Consider the following 20,549-nt stretch of genomic DNA (forward strand, 5'->3'; position numbering starts at 1 on the left):
GATGGTTATATAAAGCATTGAACCAGGGGTGCCAATAATAGTTTGAATCGATTGAATCATTAATAAAGCACTCTACTTTACACATATTGGAGAATAATAATTCTATAATTCTGGACCTGACTGTAAATACAAGGCCTACAAAAAGCATGTGCTCTGAATAACACGAGCAGTGTTGTCATTTTTCCTGAATGTACAATCACAGATTTGTGTATAAAATGATCCTGTTATACAGAACAGAATTACCTACAGTACAGCATGAGGAGCATTACGCAGTGCCTGGTAGGGCCAGTGATTAATCTCCAAGTGCCATGAACACAGTGACAGTCAGGAATAGTCTACACAACATACACTTTATTCGGAACATTTTTACTTTATTACACCTACTTATTCATGCAGTTATCTAATCAGCCAATTGTGTGGCAGCAGTGCAATGCATACAATCATGTAGATACAGGTCAGGAGCTTCAGATAATGTTCACAAAAACCTAGAGAATGAGGATCTAAGTGACTTTGACAGAAGAGCATCTCTGAACACACAACGCATCATAACTCCCAAGTAGATGAGCTACAGCAGTAGAAGCCTAAAATAAGTAATACATATCTAATATATTGCTCACTGAGTGTACATATACATACTTAGCATGGACCATAAAGCAAAGCATACATTCAACTTAATCCTCAGCAAGCAGTCAGAGCGGTCATAACACTTGGGTCCAAGTGCATCGTGGGCATGTGATGAAGTCTATGGCCCACGTGAGGTCTGGTGCTGTGGCTAGTGCTGCTTGGTTACCATGGTGTTTTTACAGTTCTTGTGTGTCGGCATTGTATCTTGTTCTTGTTTTAATTAGTGGCAACAGTATGTGATGTGTCCCTCGCCTTCAACCCTCCCCCCTGACCCCATTCCTCCATTTTCAGATATCTCCAGTGCCCTCCAGAAATGTCCCTCTGACAAGTAAGTTCCTCCCCCTGTGCCTTTTTCAACGACCTCACTGGAATATATCATCTTTGTCCTTTAGGAAAGGCTTAGATACAGTGTGAAAGGTTAACTGTTTGTTTTGAATGCCTTTCTTCTGTGTCTTTACTTTGGAAACATTCCTTTGCATTATTATTATTATTTTTTGCAGTTTCTTGTAATTTATCGTTCACTTACTTTCTTTAATTTCATTGGAAAGAGAAAGCTGAGCTGAGTTGTTTTTCTCCCTCTCTCCCTCAGCAGGTCCGGCGCTCGACCTGACAGCCCTGACAGCGTTCTGAAGATGAAGGCCTGCCTGCTCAACACCATCCTTCCCAAATCCCATCCTGACCTCTCCTCCTCAGACGACAGCGGCAGCAGGGAGGATCAGGACCAGGACAAGCAGCTGCTGTCCCAACTCCGCCCCAAGAGCTCTCTGTGGGGGTGTGCAGAGGGCGAAGGCGCCACCGCCCAACCTACCGCCACCCTGGAGTCCATCTCCCGAGGGCCAGATGGCCGGTTCGTCGTCCGGCCCTGTAAGGACGGTCCCGACATCCCAGAATTCCCTGGGGGCGGCAGGGGCAGCGGCGGTGGCTTTTCCCACTGGGACTGCCGCCGATCCTGTTCGCTGTGCTCGGAGCGGGACGACCTAGCCGTGGTGCTCGCGGTGGACCTCCCTGACATCAGCACATCGTGCTCTGATTCTGACTCTTGCACGGACTCCAGCGGCTCCAACCCAGCTGGCACTTTCGCCCAGTGGAGCCGGAGGCACTCCAGCCTCCTGCCCCAGGACAGGGCGTGGGACGTGGTGGACGGTGGTGCGCTGGTGACGCAGATGGAGCGGGAGAAGGAGTCGGGACACCTGAGCAGGTGTCTGACGCTGGTGCGGGAGAGGGAGGCCCTGGAGAGGGAGCTGGAGCACTGTGAGGCGCGGCTCAGCTCACGGGCGTGGCGCAGGGAGACGGGCGGGACGCCCGGGCCCCAGGAGGGCCGCCGTCAGGGTGACCCCCAGCTCAGGGAAAAAGACTGCCATCCACCTGATCCCAGAAGAGTGCACCACTCAGGGGCTGATGCAGCTAGGCCTAAGGGGTCTGACTCTTCCTGTAGCCCAATGCGCAACACCCACATTACCTCCGTCTCCAGCTGTGTCCCAGCCCCCCACCTGGAGTCAGGGGCAGGGCCCTACACCTATGCCTCCCTCCCCACCAATCCTGAAAGTACATGCTTGCTTTCAGATAGCATGAAGGCACGGAGCTGCCACTGGGGGACTCCGTCTGAGGGGTCGGTTTCCAAGCCAACAAAGGAGGCTGGATCAGGCAAAGGGAGAAAGGACAGGGACTCTTTTTCCCAGAATTCCACTGATCCATTCCAATGGCACCTTCTCCAGGGAGGAGATGAAGAGGGGGGTTGGGATAATGAGGGTCTTTCTTCAGGCTCCACCTGGCCATATAGGAGAGGAAGAGGTGGGGAGGCACATAAAACTAGGGTGGCAGAGAGTTTGGGAATAACCCTTGGTGGCAGCAGCACCCCGTCATTCCCTGAGTCTGAAAAAGAGGTTGTCCGATGTGGAAAATCCCCTTTGACCAGCCTGATGGCAAATGACGACTGCAGCAGCCCGCCAGACTTCTCTGTGAGCCAAATCTCTGGCTCTGTGAGACCCAACCTGACACCACAGCACTACGAAATGTCCCAGCTGCACACAGATCCAATTCTGAAGTACCTGAGCCTCCCAGGGTTTGTGGAGATGAACGTGGATGAACCCGTGGATGAGAACGACACCGCGGCCTCTGGGCTCGAATCCAGCCAGAGGCCCGGGGACGTCTTTCCCAGTGAGTTGAAAGTGGTTCCTGCAGTCCGGGTGGCCAACACACAGAAGGACCGTGAGGCTGGATTGAGAACCCAAACGGGAGAGCCGATGGCTGCAGGCCCAGGTCTGAGCTCCCGAGAAGAAAGCCACCAGTGCCCTGCACAGTCTGGAGCTGCTGGTTTGTGCGGGAGGATGGGGTCTTCGCAAAAGCAGCTGCCCAGCCCAGACAGAACCCTCCGTCACCTACTCAAACGCTCACAAAGCTTGACGTGTGAAAGCCCAGCTGGGCGGGGTGGACGGCCCCTGTCCCACCTCTCAGACCAGACCGGGCAGTCAGACAGGGAGAGACCAAATTGGCACTGGAGTTTAGCCTCAGATCAGGCTTTGACATGGACCACACACGATCCCAGAACGCAGGGCAGCAGGATACATCTGTTACCCTCTCTGTGTGATCCAGTACCCCACGGACGTAGTCAGGGACTCCGTGGGTGTGGTCAGGCTACCACAGTCGACATGAGTAAGACCTTAAGCAGAGGACGTAGCAGGACCAAAGGAAAATTACCGCCCGACCCGGTGGTATGGAAGACAGCCAGTCTCAGGATGCCAACCAGGGAACATCGTGCCATTGCTGAAAATCCCATGTCCCAAGCCAGCTGTGGGGCACAGTTCCCCAGCCCGGAGGTTTGGGTCCGCTCCCTGAGTTTGGGCTGCACCTCCAAGTCCAGACCGGAACCTCTCAGGGGTACGCACCTCAATTCAGAGGAACCCCCCACTCGTTCATCACCCCTCCAGCATTTACCTCCAGTGCAACAGAGGCCCCCAGCTTCAGCCGATCCTCATCGCCCCTTTAATCCTCCAAACTGGGCACCGGACCACCCAGTGCCACTCCCGCCCAGCTGGTCCCGGCCTGGCCATGCCCCATACACACAGAGGGAGCCAGTTGAAGAGGACAGGGTGAAGCAGCAGAGCAACGCGGGCAGGTGTATAGAGGTGGCGATGGATGGGTCCAAGGAGGAGGAGGAGGGACGGGGTAGCTATGCCAGCCAGAGCAGCGGCAGAGGGAGTCTGGGGCCGCTCTCAGGCCCAAGCCCCTCCCCCTGCCCCACCCTGCCCAGCTCCCCAGAGACCATTCAGGAAAGCAAAGCTGGAGAAAGGTGTGTCTGCTTTCTATTAGCTGATTATTAATAGGTATTTTGTCATTCATTTTAATTGTTTTTTATGAAGTGCATTTCATGGTGCTTTCCACCTGGCCTGATGTTTGTTGTCTGGATACAGGAGACGTGTGTCAGTGGATGAGAATTACGAATGGGATGCAACCATCATATACCTGGAGTCTGATGCCCGCAAGGCATCAGGTACCGGCCCAAACCAGGACAGGGAGGGGGTGAGGGGCTGTCCACATCCTAAGGACCATGACAGCAAAGGTGAGTTTATCATACCCTCTCATTACTGTAGTGTGTGCGTATGTGTGCACCTTTTCAGCTTTTATGTAAATGAGAGATCTCAGTTTGAGATTTTTCATTTGTTCTATTAATATCTCACCCTTGTATTTCTTTGCTGTTATTCATTTTGAAAAAGCAAGTTGATAACAATTGCTACAGCTGAAATAACAGTCATATTTTGCCAGGCACCATTGAAGTTTCGTACCTGCCTGCCTGCAGGCGAAATTACCGTTTTAGTTTCAATATAGCAACTTCTTAGCAACTTAGTTGTTTTGTTACAACAGCTTTGAAATTCACGGTCGCAAAACAAGCATGTAGAATGCTGAGGGAACCCATGGCTCAGAATTGCTAACTCTCTTCTGGGTTTTCGGATTATAAACTGTAGCACTCTATTCTCACTCTATGCTCATTGACTACTCTGGCTGTTTCCCCTCAGGTGACCCCCTGAGACTCTCCTCCTGTGTGCTGAAGTACCAGATCTCTCCTGGGTCCACCTGCTCTAGAACCCGTGACCCTGATGCCGTGCTATTCTGACTGCCCACACGCGAAGGTCCATCCCCTTGTGTCTGTCACACTGTCCTTCTTACGAACACACATGTCCGGGTACCATACCTGTAGCTCATGACACTTAATGCAAGTGTGCGTTTTTTACACGTTCATGGTTTATTTCACCGAAATGAAAGATAACACATAAGTAAGGAAGATGCTAGTTCGAAGTTAGATGCTAGATGCTCGCCGAAGTTAAGGACAAATAATCTTTGACATCAGATGTTGGATCACTGATGCCTCATGAAAGAGATGAGGATTTAAGACTTGAGTAAAAGACTCAGAGAAGTTGATTTCTGTGAACCGAACAGGATTAAGGTAATTCAAAGGTAAATTGTGCATTGATGATAGGAGAGGTTTTTCCACAGTTAGCATGGAAATACTAAGACCTGTCATTCTTTCTCAGCAATATTTCTGTGGAGGCTATATACCTGCCTAAAATCACATAATTAACTGTAATACACTGTTAATTATTAACATAATTAACATAATTAAGGTCCCACCTCTTCCCCTCTGATTTATGGGACCCAAAGATAGCTGAGCCTCTTCCTCTCTGTGGGAGCTGAAATGAAATGGGACATTTCAAATGAAAGATTAGTAGCAGTTCACTGATCTTCACCCACTGATTGGCACTTTTTTTACGTGGACCGGGGCCCAATGACCTGTGGGCTGCAGGGTGCTGGTTGATTCCGTTGTTTCGACATGTTCATGAGCTGCTGTCCTGAATTTGGTATCTGGCCTCCAGTATAGCGCATGTGGCACAACTGCAGCGTTTCCAGTTATATCCCACTGAAGGTGTTAAAAAGACTGTTAGTACGAGAGACCTACATCAGTCCTCAGGCTGCCAGTAATCTAGTCATCAAGGGCAGATGTATTCTGCTGTCCTGCCATGGTGGAAAGTGGAATAATAAGATCAGCTGTGGACGTAAGAGACTCATGTCCATGTGACTGGAGGACATGCCTCTCCATACAGGGACTGTCCCACCAATCAGAGGAAATGTGTTATAATTGGTGTGTTCATTACATCTCAGAAGTATGAAGTTTCCGACTGCCAAGTAGGAAAAGTCCTATTGACATCCATTATCGCACGAACGTGGTTGGGCCGGAGTTCCAAACTTCTGACATGTGCATAAGTTCTGATAGAAGATTGTACCAATCAGATGTCTCTCTCTTTGACAAAATTCTGGGCTCCACCTCCCTGTCCTATCTCCAGATTATTGCCACGAGGGAAAGTAAGGGTAGTGATACGTTTGTGGAGCATCAGTTCAGATGAAATTATTTGTATTCAGGCATTGTTATATTTTTTGTTTGTCTTTGTGTGTTCATTTTTAATCCATTTAGTACACTCATAGAATAACCTCCATCTTGTTTATTGTGATGATGTATATGGGGAGCAGAGTTTTCTGTTTTCTGTTCGTCTTTTATATTAGATATAGGGCAAAAAGCAATTGTTCTCTTTTAATAAAGGCACATTAATAAGATATTTCCATGAATTACTTCTATTACTACCAATACTAATGCAGGCTATAGTGGTTTTCATGCAATCAAGGTTATCCATTGGTCGTCTTTTATTGCATTTGCTATATCTGATGGCTTACCTGTATATTTTATTTTGATTGTTTATTTTTTTAAGTTACTAAACCATATTTTTTACTTTTATACAGTGTGATATATAAGTATATATAGAAAGAAAGGATGTTCTGCATCTGGAATTTGGTCACACTTTACAATAAGATGCATGAATTGGCATTAACTAATGTAGTTGTTGTTACATTAATTTACTGATATACATGGATAAGCATTCATGTATTTAACTACTAACTAATGTATTGGTTACATGAATATTTATACTTTAGCAAACCATAGGGTAAACTTAAAATTAGTTGACCATTAAGAAATACATGAACAGTTTTTTTCATTCCAGTATGAATTGGCATTAACTAATGTACGTTAGTTTTACATAAGTTAAAGCCAATTCATGTAACCTTATTGTAAAGTGTTACCCAAAATGTCTTTGGAAAAATATGGTTGGGGAGGCATACTCTGCTGTTTGTTTGTGCGTTTGCTTTTTCTTTTGCAGTTATTGATGTAAAACTATTTTTATATATTTTCTTTGTAAAAAGATTAAATAAAGCACTACATTTAATTGGTCTGTGCATTGTCTGTTTTATTCCACAATTATGGTATGACTTTTCTTAATGCATTTTCATGAATTAACTGTTTCATGTTAATCATTCATTCTTTGATGATTGGGGTCACAATTCAACGTCAATTCATGTTACAATTCATTACCTCAGCCCAACATGAGATATCAGCAACGTGTGCAGGAGCTTTGGGGCACAAAACCAAGGGGCCAGCTTAAGCAACGTGTGCAGGAGCTTTGGGGCACGAAACCAAGGGGCGAGCTTTCGACTTATAATTTTCACCAATTGATATGAAGTCACCTCCTAGAGATGCCTACGGTGGCGTCAGAAAATATTCAGACCCGTTCACTTTTTGCACACTTTATTGTGTTATAGATTTCATTTTTAATGGATAGAATTTCCATTTTTGCCCATCAATCTACACTCAATAACCCATAATGACAGAGTAAAAACATGCTCTTCTTTAAATGCTCCTTTAAGCTCCATGAGGGCTGTCATACAGTCCCCTCAAAAAGTATTGGAACAGCGAGGGCAATTCCTTTGTTTTGGCTATTTGTTTGAATTTGAGGTCAAAAAATGTACATGAGATGACAGATTCGAATTTCAGCTTTTATTTCCTTGTATTGTTATGTAGATTTGTTAAACTTAAACTTAGAACATCACGTTTTTGTATCAGACCACTCCAAAGTATTGGAACATGTGACTGACAGGTGTTTATTGTTGCCCGGATGTGTCCTGTTAAATTGATTGGTTAAACAATAAATAGTTCTGAATGTCTACTCTTGGTTTTAGCCTTGGGTTTTTTCCTGTGTTTATCATTAAACCAGGGATATCCAGGTTGCTATACCAAATTGTGAACTGTTGTTTCGTCTTTATTTACCTGGTACACATTTACACGGCCGGGAATTTCAGAAGTTCCAATTCATGCTCCTTAAACTATTATTAGCAACACAAAAGTATGTGACTAGCCACTAATGCAAACAGGAAGTGGTATCAGGAGGGACCCAGACCGCAGCTCCCTCTTGCTATGCCTGCCAAGGTGACTTAATTGCCAATGTAATTTAATTCCAGCAATTGATTTGTTCAATTGGCTACATTCCCATTTGAACAAAATTCCCCTGTATATAGACATGAGTCCCACAAGCCTTGGATCTTACCTCCCTCTCACCAGGTGATTCTTCAAGTGCCATTCTTCCAGGCAAGGATCAGTCACCTGCTGGTTATGCTTTTGATTCCACTTTACAGCCTTGGTTTTCCAGTCACTGCAGGATATGCTCTTGTGCTACTCTGAAGCATTCCTGGTGCTTCATTCTTCTGTCATTTACCCTCTGGGATCTTCTTGGTCAGTACCAAGGAGGAAATGAACAGGGAGCTGGGGTTCCCGGCCAAACATAGTATAGTATGGGGACCATCCTGTGGATTGATGTGCAGTGGTGTTGTAGGAAGAAGTTATCGGCAACAAATACTGCTGCAAACACTACTTTGCTGGTGGTATTGTGCGGAGAAGATCATGGAGAGTACGGTTGAATTGCTCACACTGCCCAATGTCTTCAGTGTGGTACAGAGTCATTCTGGTTTTCTTGATGCTGGAGGTGTTGCCGATGAAGCTGGGAGCACCAAACAGGTGAAACCCCTGGTAGCTTGTTGACCAGTTCAGGCCAGCTCCATACTCAACATGGTTTGATCATTTCAAGCTATATTTTACACCAGGGTGGACAGAGTTACAACAGTTGTCTGCCCAAACTAGCTCTGCAGGCAATGCATTCTTTGGACAGGATAGCAGAGAGGGAGAACACAAAGGAGGGGTTTTAGCTTCTGAATGAAATGAGATTACACTCGATGACTGATGTAATACCATATGCCAGATATGATCATACTTTATTTGTTTACAGCCAAAGGACAAACACAGATGAAACAATGGTGTTTAATCATTATAAATACACAGCTGTATTTGGTAGTACATAGAGAAAATTTTAGAAAATCTGCTGCTGAAGAGCCAATTAATCAATCAGGTTCAATCAGCATTCATTTTCACAGAGATAATAAGAATTAACAGATGATTGGTAGTTCATTTCTTTCATTTCTGTCACCAACCAGGAAGGATGAAACTTATGGATTATAATGTGAGAAGACAAATTCTGATTTCAGTGTGTGCGGGAACAGATCAGAACAAGAACAGATTTGGATCCACCCGAAATTAGTTACCCCAGTGAGTTCCCGTGTAGCAGAAACTGCTCACTTTACTCAAATCGTAAAACCATTTAAAAAATTGGGTATCTCCTCCTTCACAAACACATTCAGATATTTCGATTGACATGAACAAACCTTTTACAATTACACTTACAAACATTCCACATGTAATAAACATCCCACTTTGAAAAAGATCTGGCAACCTCAGGGTCTATACGTATTTCTTATCACCACATGCATACCAGTCATCTCCCAGGTGAGCAGAACTCACAGGCTCACAAATGCAGCTCATGAAGTGTGCCAGAAAACAAAACTATTTATCACCAACAGGTGGCAGTGTATCATGAAAAAAAAACATCTTTACAGAAATTATCCCCACAATGTGCCTATATGTGCTCATTTTTGCCAAAATAATCCCTGATCAAAAAAGACATTCATTCACATCAGCTAAAGATGTGTGCCTTTTAAACTCATGAAAGTAGGCAACTCATAAATTCTGTTTAACAGCAGCTCCAAGGGAAGGAAAAGGGGCTTTAAACCCAAACCAATGTGCTGCAGCTTATTTAAAGGCTTTTGGTTCACATCCAAAGTGAACAGACTGATGTCACTTCCAAATGGTCACCTTCTAACAGCTGGAAGACAAAAAATTTTGATCACAAGAGACACAAAGTACACATTCATTATAAATGTAATGATGTCTTTCTTTGCATTGTACATACAGATTTATTTTGGTTGTTGTTTCTTGTTTCTTTTCTTCATGTGTGAAGTTATTGACCTAATTACTGATTAGCCCACAAAGTCAAGTAATAGCCATGAAGCAAATTGAGGTTAATTCTGGAGTCTGACCCCATGGAGCTGTATGCCTTTGCTATTGCTCCAAAGAAACAAAGAACCATCTGCTGTGCTGAACCCTCATGTCCAGCACGGGATCAAAGCACACTTCCTGTTCAGATTGGCTCAATGGCTGGGTTTCAGGATTCAACACCGGGGCCAGAAACTCAACTGCATATTACCATCCTGGTAATGTATCAATTTAACCATGGTAATTCAACCAAATAAAATAAAAAATAATAATAATCTAAATAAAAATATGATTGACTAGTCTTGTTGTTTGTCTTTGTGGCTGCATATGAGCAAAGGATCCTCATATTTTAGATTTTTTGGGAAAAGATGAAAATATGTGATTGGTTAGTCTCAGTAAAATCCATGCTTGGACTATTATCATTTTCTCTTAACTACACTGATACACATTGCACATAAGGCACTTTAACACGTTTATCTTTCTTTCAATTTTTCTTTCAGAAACATTTTACATTTAATTCTGCACAAGTGCTGTAGGTTTTCTTTAAATTAAATTACATATAATTTAAGGGGAGGCAATATTTTGAATGTATAACTAGAAAATATTTATCTTAGACATCACATAATGTACCTTCAAAAAAACAACACAGTGCAGTCTGAAGTTTTTTTCTATTACTTGATGATATATCATGATGAAATACCACTTGAAACACAAAGCTTCACATTAGTGGCTGAGTGTCCAACTGGTACATTCAAGCACAGTTCCACTATCAAATATTTCCATCAAGTAGACCACATGTTGTTTTCACTGGAGGTTAATTTGTTGTACAAACCTACTTAGGAGCTTATTTGATCCCTTGTACGTTCAAAGGAATAGGCCAATTTGTCGTGAGCTGTTTTTGGAGAGGGGGTTAATGGTAGCCTTGGCGGGTGGTAATTAGGAGCTGGTGGAGCGTTTCTTCGCAAAGAGGTGGGTGGGATCCCTGGTGCGCAGGTTGGGCTGGATCTTGAACATGGGCGGCCCCATGGGCCAGCGCCAGCCCCCGTTGCCTCCTGGCCCTGCTGGCCCGGTTTCCGCAGCGCTGCTAGGGGGGCAGGTCTTTGTCTGGAACAGCTGGAACAGCGCAGTCATCTCTGGCTCCAGGTGGGACACCAGCCCCGCCCTCACCTGCCCCACTGTGTCCTCGTCACACTGCATGAGGCTCTGCAGCAGAGTGCTGTAGTACCTGCAGCCGGCAGCCAGGAAGGGAGGTGTTTTATTTGGCTGGGTAAGCATTGTTTGGCTGGGTAAGCAGTTCATACATTGTTCATACATTTGCGTGTTGCAGTACTATGATAAAAAAAAAAAAAAAAAAAGTGATGATCAAATAGGCCCTGGTCCTTATCTTTGTTGTGCAGGTAGCAGTTGAAATTGTACTTCCCTCTAGGGTCTTTCAGTGCACTTATCCCTGGTATGGGTATGTACTTTGCACTTTGTGCAATTTGGCAAGACTCTGGATAAGAGCGTCTGCCAAATGCCATTAATGTAATGCAATGAGATGGGGAACTGTCACCACATATTCAGAAGACTACTTGGATGGTTAGTTCCCCTGGGTTCCTTCCATCAAGTTTGGCATCAGGAATTTGAAGCGGTATGTGGCAGTTCAGAAGAGTTTTTGCCACAATACTGTTCTTGGACATACTCTTTTATGAATAATCCTAATACGCATTGGATTGGAATGTTTTGGCAGCAACAGAGAACATTAAATGTTCAGAAGCAGAAGAATTCTATAATATATAATATTATACCATAGCTTCGACTTCCTGCTTGTTGTAAGCCATTAGCATTATATTAGCCGCCAAAATGTCATAGTGGGCCTTTATCTGGTATTGTGGTGTACTGGGTAGCCTATGTTTGAGATGAGGAGTTAAAGGTCATTGTGTGTGTGTGTGTGTGTGTGTGGCGGGGGCGGGGGGTTCACTTACCTGTTGGGGAACTGGCTGGGCACCTGGGCCACCTCTCCCATGGCCTCTGGGTTGCTCTGGGCGACAGAGCAGAGGCCTAGTTTGCTATAGCACTCCTCCTGAACTTCTGAGATCATGCTTTGGAAGGACGAGCAGCGGCGGATTGTGAGGAACACTTTGGAGGTGATGCCATTGGCGATGCACTTCAGGCTCTCCTTCACAAAGGTCTTGCCCTGTGTGCATATAACGTGCAACACACGACATGTAACATACAACGCACAACACACGAGGATCAGATCAACATGTAACATGCAACGCACAAGGATCAGATGACTTCTCATGTTCTGCTCACAGTCCTCAATGGTATCAACTAGTACTACAATTCTATTTTATTTGTATAGCGTTTTTTACGAAGCAGCTTTACAGAGCTCCGGGCCTGAACCTCCCAAGACCAGCCCTAGGGTGACTGCAGCAAGGAAAAACTAGAAACCAGAAAATAGACAGAAACCTAGAGCAGAACCTGACTCAGAGGAGGAAGCCCATCTGCCTCTGGCTGGCAACGGTTAATTGGAAAATGGCTGATTCCAAAATACATGTACAGTCAGGTCCATAAATATTGGGACATCGACACAATTCTCCTCTTTTTGGCTCTATACACCACCACAATGGATTTGAAATGAAACGAACAAGATATGCTTTAACTGCAGACTTTCAGCTTTAATTTGAGGGTATTTACATCCAAATCAGGTGAATGGTGAAACAGTTTCTATATGTGCCTCCCACTTTTTAAGGGACCAAAAGTAATGGGACAATTGGCTGCTCAGCTGTTCCATGGCCAGGTGTGTGTTATTCCCTCATTATCTCATTTACAAGGAGCAGATAAAAGGTCTATAGTTCATTTCAAGTGTGCTTTGGAATCTGTTGCTATCAACTCTCAATATGAGATCCAAAGAGCTGTCACTATCAGTGAAGCAAGCCATCATTATGCTGAAAAATCAAAACAAACCCACCAGAGAGATAGCAAAAACATTAGGTGTGGCCAAATCAACTGTTTGGAACATTCTTAAAAAGAAAGAACGCACCGGTGAGCTCAGCAACACCAAAAGACCTGGAAGACCACGGAAAACAACTGTGGTGGATGACAGAAGAATTCTTTCACTGGTGAAGAAAAACCCCTTCACAACAGTTGGCTAGATCAAGAACACTCTCCAGGAGGTAGGTGTGTGTCAAAGTCAACAATCAAGAGAAGACTTCACCAGAGTGGATACCATTGGTAAACCATTGGTGAGCCTCAAAAACAGGAAGACCAGATTAGAGTTTGCCAAACAACATCTAAAAAAGCCTTTACAGCTCTGGAACAACATCCTATGGACAGATGAAACAAAGATCAACTTGTACCAGAATGATGGGAAGAGAAGAGTATGGAGAAGGAGAGGAACTGCTCATGATCCAAAACATACCACCTCATCAGTGAAGCGTGGTGGTGGTAGTGTCATGGCGTGGGCATGTATGGCTGCCAATGGAACTGGTTCCCTTGTATTTATTGATGATGTGACTGCTGACAAAAGCAGCAGGATGAATTCTGAAGTGTTTCGGGCAATATTATCTGCTCATATTCAGCCAAATGCTTCAGAACTCATTCGCTTCACAGTGCAGATGGACAATGACCCGAAGCATACTGCAAAAGCAACCAAAGAGTTTTTTAAGGCAAAAAAGTGGAATGTTATGCAATGGCCAAGTCAATCACCTGACCTGTATCTGATTGAACATGCATTTCACTTGCTGAAGACAAAACTGAAGGAAAAATGCCCTAAGAACAAGCAGGAACTGCAGACAGTTGCAGTAGAGGCCTGGCAGAGCATCACCAGGGATGAAGCCCAGCGTCTGGTGATGTCTATGCGTTCCAGACTTCAGGCTGTAATTGACTGCAAAGGATTTGCAACCAAGTATTAAAAAGTGAAAGTTTGATTTATGATTGTTAGTTTGTCCCATTACTTTTGGTCCCTTAAAAAGTGGGAGGCACACTTTTTTTTTTACAACAGAAACTGTTGTAATTCCTACACCGTTCACCTGATTTGGATGTAAATACCCTCAAATGAAAGCTGTAAGTCTGCAATTAAAGCACATCTTGTTTGTTTCATTTCAAATCCATTGTGGTGGTGTATAGAGCCAAAAAGAGGAGAATTGGGTCGATGTACCAATATGTATGGACCTGACTGTATAAGAAACAGAAAAATGACAATATGTACATGAAGAATGCGGTAGTATTGTGTGTGGTATATTTAGTAGTATTAATGGTCTTGTTATAGTTGTGAAACTCCCTCTGTGGATTGCTGCTTTAGCTTCCGTTTAAAAGTAGTTTTGTCCTGAATTTGAAGTTTAGGGCAGAGCTCAAAACAGGAACTTTTTTCCTTGTTGGGAAGCTCACCCAATCCTTTGTTCTTCTACAAGAAGACAATTGGATTTTTTTCTTGTGTATATTGAGAAAAGTATTGTGTAGCTCAGTATAGTCAGCTCAGTGAAAATTAGCTCTATGGTGGGAGAAATATGCCTATGAAGAGTATATACATCCAGACTTGAATTGCTCCCTACACCCAAGCAAGACCACTCCAGTCTGCCAGTTCTGGTCGCCTTGTGGTTCCTTCGTTACGAGCACCTGGCGGTCGAGCTGCACGTTCACGCCTGTTTTCCGTTCTGGTTCCTCAGTGTTGGAATGACTTGCCTACCACTGTCAGGACAGCAGAATCCCCCCCATATTTCAATGCAGACTGAAAGAGTGTGCCTTAATCCTTCCTCCTGATTTACCCCCCCCAATATCCCTTGTGTATACCCAATATAAAATAAAATAAAAAACACTGCACATGCACTTATGATGACAATTTTTTGGGGGTTAAATCTGCTCTCCATGCGTATTATGCTATTTATGGATTTGATGCTTTTCACTTCTTGGGGAACTTACGCACTTGTAAATTGCTTTGGATTAAAAGCGTCTGCTAAATGACAAATAAAGTAAATAAAATAAGTAAAGTACGTATGCCGGCACCTGGGTGTCGAATTTGGCGGCGCCGTGGAGGAAGGACTTGCAGATTTCGTGCATGCCGTCGGTGTTGCAGGTGGAGTTGTCGAGACAGGCGAACGCACTGCAGCCCACCTGTAGGGCGGCGTTCAGGCAGCGGGTCACGTCAGCTGCCGAGAGAAAGAGAGAGGCCTTTACACGACGTCATTTTAGACACAACATGCTCCCTGGCGCCCGGTCACACGAAGCCACCATGAAAGTCCGCAGGGATTTTGTTACAGTTTGCATGTCATCATTCCTGTTGAGAGCAGGATCTGTATATGCAGTCCAGTGTTACCTTTCTCCGTCCAACACAAACCACTTACGAAGCAAATGCGGTGACATTTTGGAGACCACGTGCGTGTTTGCGCTCAGTCTCTCCTAACGGGATCTGCGGACTTGTGGGTAAGTATCCACATGCTGTTAAATAACTGTGTACAGATAGGAATCCCAAGACATCGGTGCACATGTGGACGTCATTTTTTGTCATAAGAAATTACAGCAACGAAACCATGAGAATATAAGGAACACAGCGGCTGCACTGAGGATCTGGTACTTACACGGGCTGCTGGGTGAGAAGCGCGCTCTCCTCGGAGATAAGGCGTCGTTCTCATCCTGCTCATAGGCTGCCGTCACCAGCACCAGCATCAGGATTAGTCCAGTCATTCGCATCATCTTTTAGGCTAGGATATTCTAATCTGAAAACAGCTGGCTCAAGGTGCTTTCTTGTCCGATTAAAATGGTTGTGGTTTTGACCTGCGGTGGATGCTCTTGCTGCACTGCACTGAGGGCTTTCTGGAGCTTATATAGGAGTACGGTCAGTGACAACTTGCTGGACATCAGGAGGCGTCAGTTCTAGTCCAATCAGATCACAGCAAACTGGACAATATGTGCATGTGTAACCACGTTTAAATCGATTTTCCAATGAAGTGCCATTCAGGAACTTTTTCGTCCTTATCTTGAACCATTATCTTTTAAGTGTCTGCTAATGGTTCTCCTCGGTAAAACAGTTCCGTTTACGCAACTGTTTAATGCATTACCTTGACTATTAACTAAGGCAGGCAAAGTTTAGGTGATGTCAGTCGAATAAGCAGTTACCTTAGGGGTGAACAGATCTGCTGTCTTTACCATATTGACCATATTATATATTAAAAATACCTTTAGGGCACATATTGTAGGGTAGGTTTAGCAAAAGTGGGACACTTTTTGGTAGATTGTTTATTACAAAAACACACACTCTTGTGAAGTTTTGAGAACAGTATGCTTAAGCACTAAATATTGGTATAATATTGGTTTACAACTGCAATAAAGGTAATAACAATTACACCTGTTAATTTTACCTTTGCCAGTTAATTTATTGAATTTATTCAGCACTGCTGTAAAAAACATCAAGAATAAATTACAGCCTGTCTAAACAAAAGAGAGAACAGTTAAAAAAGTAAACTGATTTAAATGCACTTGCAGTCATATAACACACTGTGTGTGTGTGTGTGTGTGTGTGTGTGTGTGTGCTTGTTCGCGTGAGTGTGTGTGTGTGTGTGTGTGTGTGTGTGTGTGTGCCTTTGCATTTGATGACAGGCAGTCCTCAAGTACTAAATATGAAAAAATGTATTTGAGATTATATTAATTGCTCCAATTAATTCTGCACCCCTAAAATGGGGGGGACTATGTATAAAAAGGGCTGTTGTTCATACAAAGATCACACCATATGTATCTCTAACCCAATACTATATCATGTTTATTTTTATTTTTAGGAAAGTAAGACAATTAAAATAGGAAGTCATAATAATCTGTAGGTCTGGGGTTCAAAATTCTGGTCATAGAGGGCACAGTGTGCTCACTTTTGTTCCAATCAGTCTCCTTGTTGTACTTTTCTGACAGCTCTATAAACTATGTTTGTTCACTCCTGCACTTGGTCAGAGAACCTTACATGCTTAGCTGAGACTGCCAGTTACAAACCCCCCAAGCACCCCCAAGACCAGGCCCCTGACCCCCACATTCCAGCCATGATGTTATGTCGACATGTTTAATTCTTTTAATAATTTGCTGTTGATCATTTCATTAATTTCCCTGAAGCTGTGCATGAGTCTGATATTTTATTATAATTTGCTATTGCCTTTCTGCAGTTCTGCGGACGTTCCTTTGCTGACAGTGTTAAATTATGTGCAGTCTGAATTATTGATTGATTGATTAGCTTTGAATTTAGTATAACTTGGTGTTCCTTCTGAGAAATAAACTATTGCTATTGGCAATGATTATCAATGATTCACCATAAACAATCAATGCAAATCAGTGTACAACTGGGAGGTGGGGTCCCAGGATTCAGGTCAGCTTCAGAAGTCACAGGTCATTAAACAAAGACACACGCACACATACGTATGAACAGTTACACACACTCGCACTGACGCACACACACATGCACACACACACACACACACATATACTACCACACACACACATTCACATATACCTAGATACGTACACTGGCACCGATACACACATATGCACACACACATACACATACACATACACTCAGATTCACACACTCGCACTGATACACACATACGGACACACACATGTTCATATACACTCACTAGGCACTTTATTAGGAACACTTCCTTGTCTTGCGATTGTCTAATCAGCCAATAATGTGGCAGCATTCTAATGCATACAATCATACAGGAGCTTCAATTAATGTTCACATCAACCAACAGAATGGGGAAAATCTTTGATTTCAGTCATTTCGACCGTGGCTTGATTGTTAGTGTCACACAGGCCGGTTTGAGTATTTCTGTAACTGGTGATCTCCTGGGATTTTCACACACAGTCTCTAAAAGAAAAAAAACATCCAGTGAGTGGCAGTTCTGCGGACAGAAATTCCCTGTTGATGAGAGAGGTCGATGGAAAATGGCCAGACTGGTTTGAGCTGACAGAAATGCTATAGTAACTCAGATAACCACTCTGGACAATTGTGGTGAGCAGAAAGTGTTGAAACTTGAGGCGGATGGGCTAACAGCAGAAGACCGTCGGGTTCCACTTCTGTCAGCCAATAATAGAAAGCTGAGCCTGCAGTGGGCACATACTGAGTAATTTAGGGTGAACTAGTCTCACCCACATCTTCGTTTTCTTTCCCATGTCCAAAGCTCAGTGATGGGTGTCAGTGGATGTAAAAGAATAACAAGGAATTTTTTCCTTTTCCCAAAATGGGGAAGTTATTTTTAAAACCGCCTAGGGACATATTTGCTTGATTAGCATGTCCTCCCCCCGGGAACAGGATGGAAGCAGTGTTTTCTTTCTGCTGCTCTTCTTGTCCTACTCGGTCAGCCAGCATGTGCAGAAGCCCAGGGGGGTTATTCACAGGGTCTGTAATTTGTTTATTTTTAGAAATGGGTGAGAGTGAGAAAAAAAGTCTAAAATTAGACTGAGCTAATTCATGCAGAGTGGTTACCTGGCATTATTCATCTATCAGGGAACAGAATTAAGCAGTGATTTATCATGGAAACAGGCCTTATAACATAAAAGGTTCTGTTTCAGTTCATTCATGCAGTCAATTAATTGAACACTTTATTGCCTGACCGGTACTTTCATGCAAAGTGACTTCAATATTAGTTATATGCCTGAGTACCTGAATACTGAAGTATTCCGATTGAAACACTTTGTTCAGCAATACAAGTGATGTTATATTGGGTCACACACTCTGCTAACCAAATAATAATAATAATTTAATATAATCAATGACTTTCAGTGTTATTGCATTCATTTATTAATATTACCTGTTGGACATGTGCTTAAATCTAAATATAATTGATCACAGTGTCCTAAAATCCTTCCTACAACATTTTATTCCCTTGGGTTTGTACTGTTATGTTCTTCTGTTATGTTCCCTGTGATTTGAACTCATACCTAAAGTCGTATGCAAAGATTTGGGCACCCCTAGTCAAAAAGCCTTTTACAATTAATATCAAAGTGAACAGAAGCAAACCTGACCTCTGAATGGTACAAAGTTAAACTTGACACATTTCTTCACATTTTAAATAAAGATTTTTATTTGTCTTGTAACTCTTCCTCAGGCAACTATAACAGCTCTGAAACGCTTCCTGTAGCCAGCTAAGCATCTTTCAATTCTTGCTTTTTTCCTAATGCTTCCTGGCAGAACACTCCTAGCTCAGAAATATTCTTCGGCATCCTTGCATGTACGGCATGTTTGAGATCTCTCCACACATTTTCGATAATATTCAAGTCTGGGGACTGTAGTGGCCATTCCAAAACCTTCATCCGTCTTTCCTGGAGGTACTTCATGGTTGATTTTGAGGTACGCTTTGGATCATTGTCTGGCTGAAATACCCAAACTTCAATGTCTGGACTGACCTTCAAACATTAGCTTTTAAAATTTCTTGATATTTGGTGCAATGCATTCTTTTGCGTACTTCAGACATTTAATTTTGTGCTGAAGTTGCAGGAAATGCTTCATTCTGGCAACTCTGCTATGTAGGTCTTTGTTGTCCATCCATTCTAGACTACCTGCTTGCTCAATACCTGAACTGTTACCATCTGAACCTATAGGCCAGCAGAGGATGGGCACGCCCCTATAGTTCCTCTTGAGATTTCTTCCCATCGGGGAGTTTTTTCGCACCACTGTTTCCTCCTACGAGGGAGTAGTTTACCTCACGTGCTATTTGGGGGATACTGTTTCCCATTTTTCTTCACCTCTGTTCATGATGTAAAGTGTCCTTGTGACAGTCTACTGTAAAAAGGGCTAAACAAATAACATTTAATTTAAGTGAAATTGAATTGATGTGTGGCTTCTGCTGAGCATTCTGAGCAGACTCAAGGTAAGGTGCAAAAACGGCCGGCACTAATAATAAAGGCAGATCCAGGCAGGCAGATGTCCAAAACTAGCAAACAGGTATCTACAGGGAAATCAGTGTGTAAAGGTAAACAGGCACAGTTCGGTAACTGGTCGGCAGTCCACACACAGGCGAAAGTACAAAAACAGAGTCCAAAATAACAGGCAGAAATCATGAACGGAATATCCAATAAACCAAACAGAACCAATAACAGAATGAAACACAAGGCTAGAACAGACAGTATAAACCTAGCACAGGGAAGCAGAACTGACAAACAAGTAAAGCATTACAAACAGAGGCAGGTTAAATACAAAACTGATGACCAGTGTAAGGGTAATTTTCTTAATTGATTCTTAATTGACAATGTGTGTTAACATAGAGACAATCACGTGATTAAAAATAACAATTTATTACAATTAGACCACTTTCTGAATTAAGTGCTTACTAGGAGTATTTCTCTGTCTCTCACACCCCAGCAGACAGATAGAGATTATATCACCTTTCTATCATAGCCAGCATTAACTTTTTCAGCAATTTGGGCTACAGTAGCTCTTCTGTGGGATTGGACCACCTTCACCACCACCACCACCTCTGTGCCTGCCCCCTGTTTCTCCTCTTTCTCTCCCCTCACAGATGCTGATGTCTCACCTCCTGCTCTCCCACCGGCCTACTACTTGTGCCCTCGAACCAATCCCCTCAAACTTCCCTCAAGCAATCACACCTGACATCCTCCCATTTGTCACCTCCCTTGTGAGCTCCTCTCTGTCTTCTGGATGCTTCCCCTCATCCTTCAAGAGGGCCTACATCACCCTATTGCCCAT

At 43.5% G+C, this 20,549-nt stretch overlaps 3 protein-coding genes across 3 annotated transcripts in view; 2 read left to right on the forward strand and 1 right to left on the reverse strand.

Moving 5' to 3' along the window:
- LOC133141505 (protein turtle homolog A-like) overlaps positions 1-2,544 on the forward strand; it is a 28,416-nt gene extending 25,872 nt beyond the window's left edge. Inside the window, exons 17-19 of the mRNA XM_061262075.1 lie at positions 916-952; positions 1,214-2,169; positions 2,540-2,544. Of these exons, the coding sequence (XP_061118059.1) occupies positions 916-952; positions 1,214-2,169; positions 2,540-2,544 (998 nt within the window). The remainder of the gene's footprint in view (positions 1-915; positions 953-1,213; positions 2,170-2,539) is intronic.
- On the forward strand, positions 2,227-6,893 carry LOC133105479 (uncharacterized). Its single transcript, XM_061215614.1, has 3 exons — positions 2,227-3,913; positions 4,035-4,183; positions 4,638-6,893. Exons 1-3 carry the CDS (start codon positions 2,544-2,546, stop codon positions 4,733-4,735), a joined length of 1,617 nt encoding a protein of 538 aa, XP_061071598.1. The 5' UTR covers positions 2,227-2,543; the 3' UTR covers positions 4,736-6,893.
- A 3,926-nt stretch (positions 6,894-10,819) lies between these two features.
- Positions 10,820-15,556, reverse strand: stc1l (stanniocalcin 1, like). The gene is made up of 4 exons (XM_061215630.1): positions 15,442-15,556; positions 14,870-15,012; positions 11,848-12,059; positions 10,820-11,108 (listed from the first exon to the last, which is right to left on the reverse strand). The coding sequence occupies exons 1-4, from the start codon at positions 15,554-15,556 to the stop codon at positions 10,820-10,822; spliced, it is 759 nt and encodes a 252-aa protein (XP_061071614.1).
- Between the last annotated feature and the right edge of the window lie 4,993 nt (positions 15,557-20,549).

This window comes from Conger conger, chromosome 12, assembly GCF_963514075.1.
Source record: "Conger conger chromosome 12, fConCon1.1, whole genome shotgun sequence".
In the NCBI taxonomy this organism is placed as follows: Eukaryota; Metazoa; Chordata; class Actinopteri; order Anguilliformes; family Congridae; genus Conger; species Conger conger.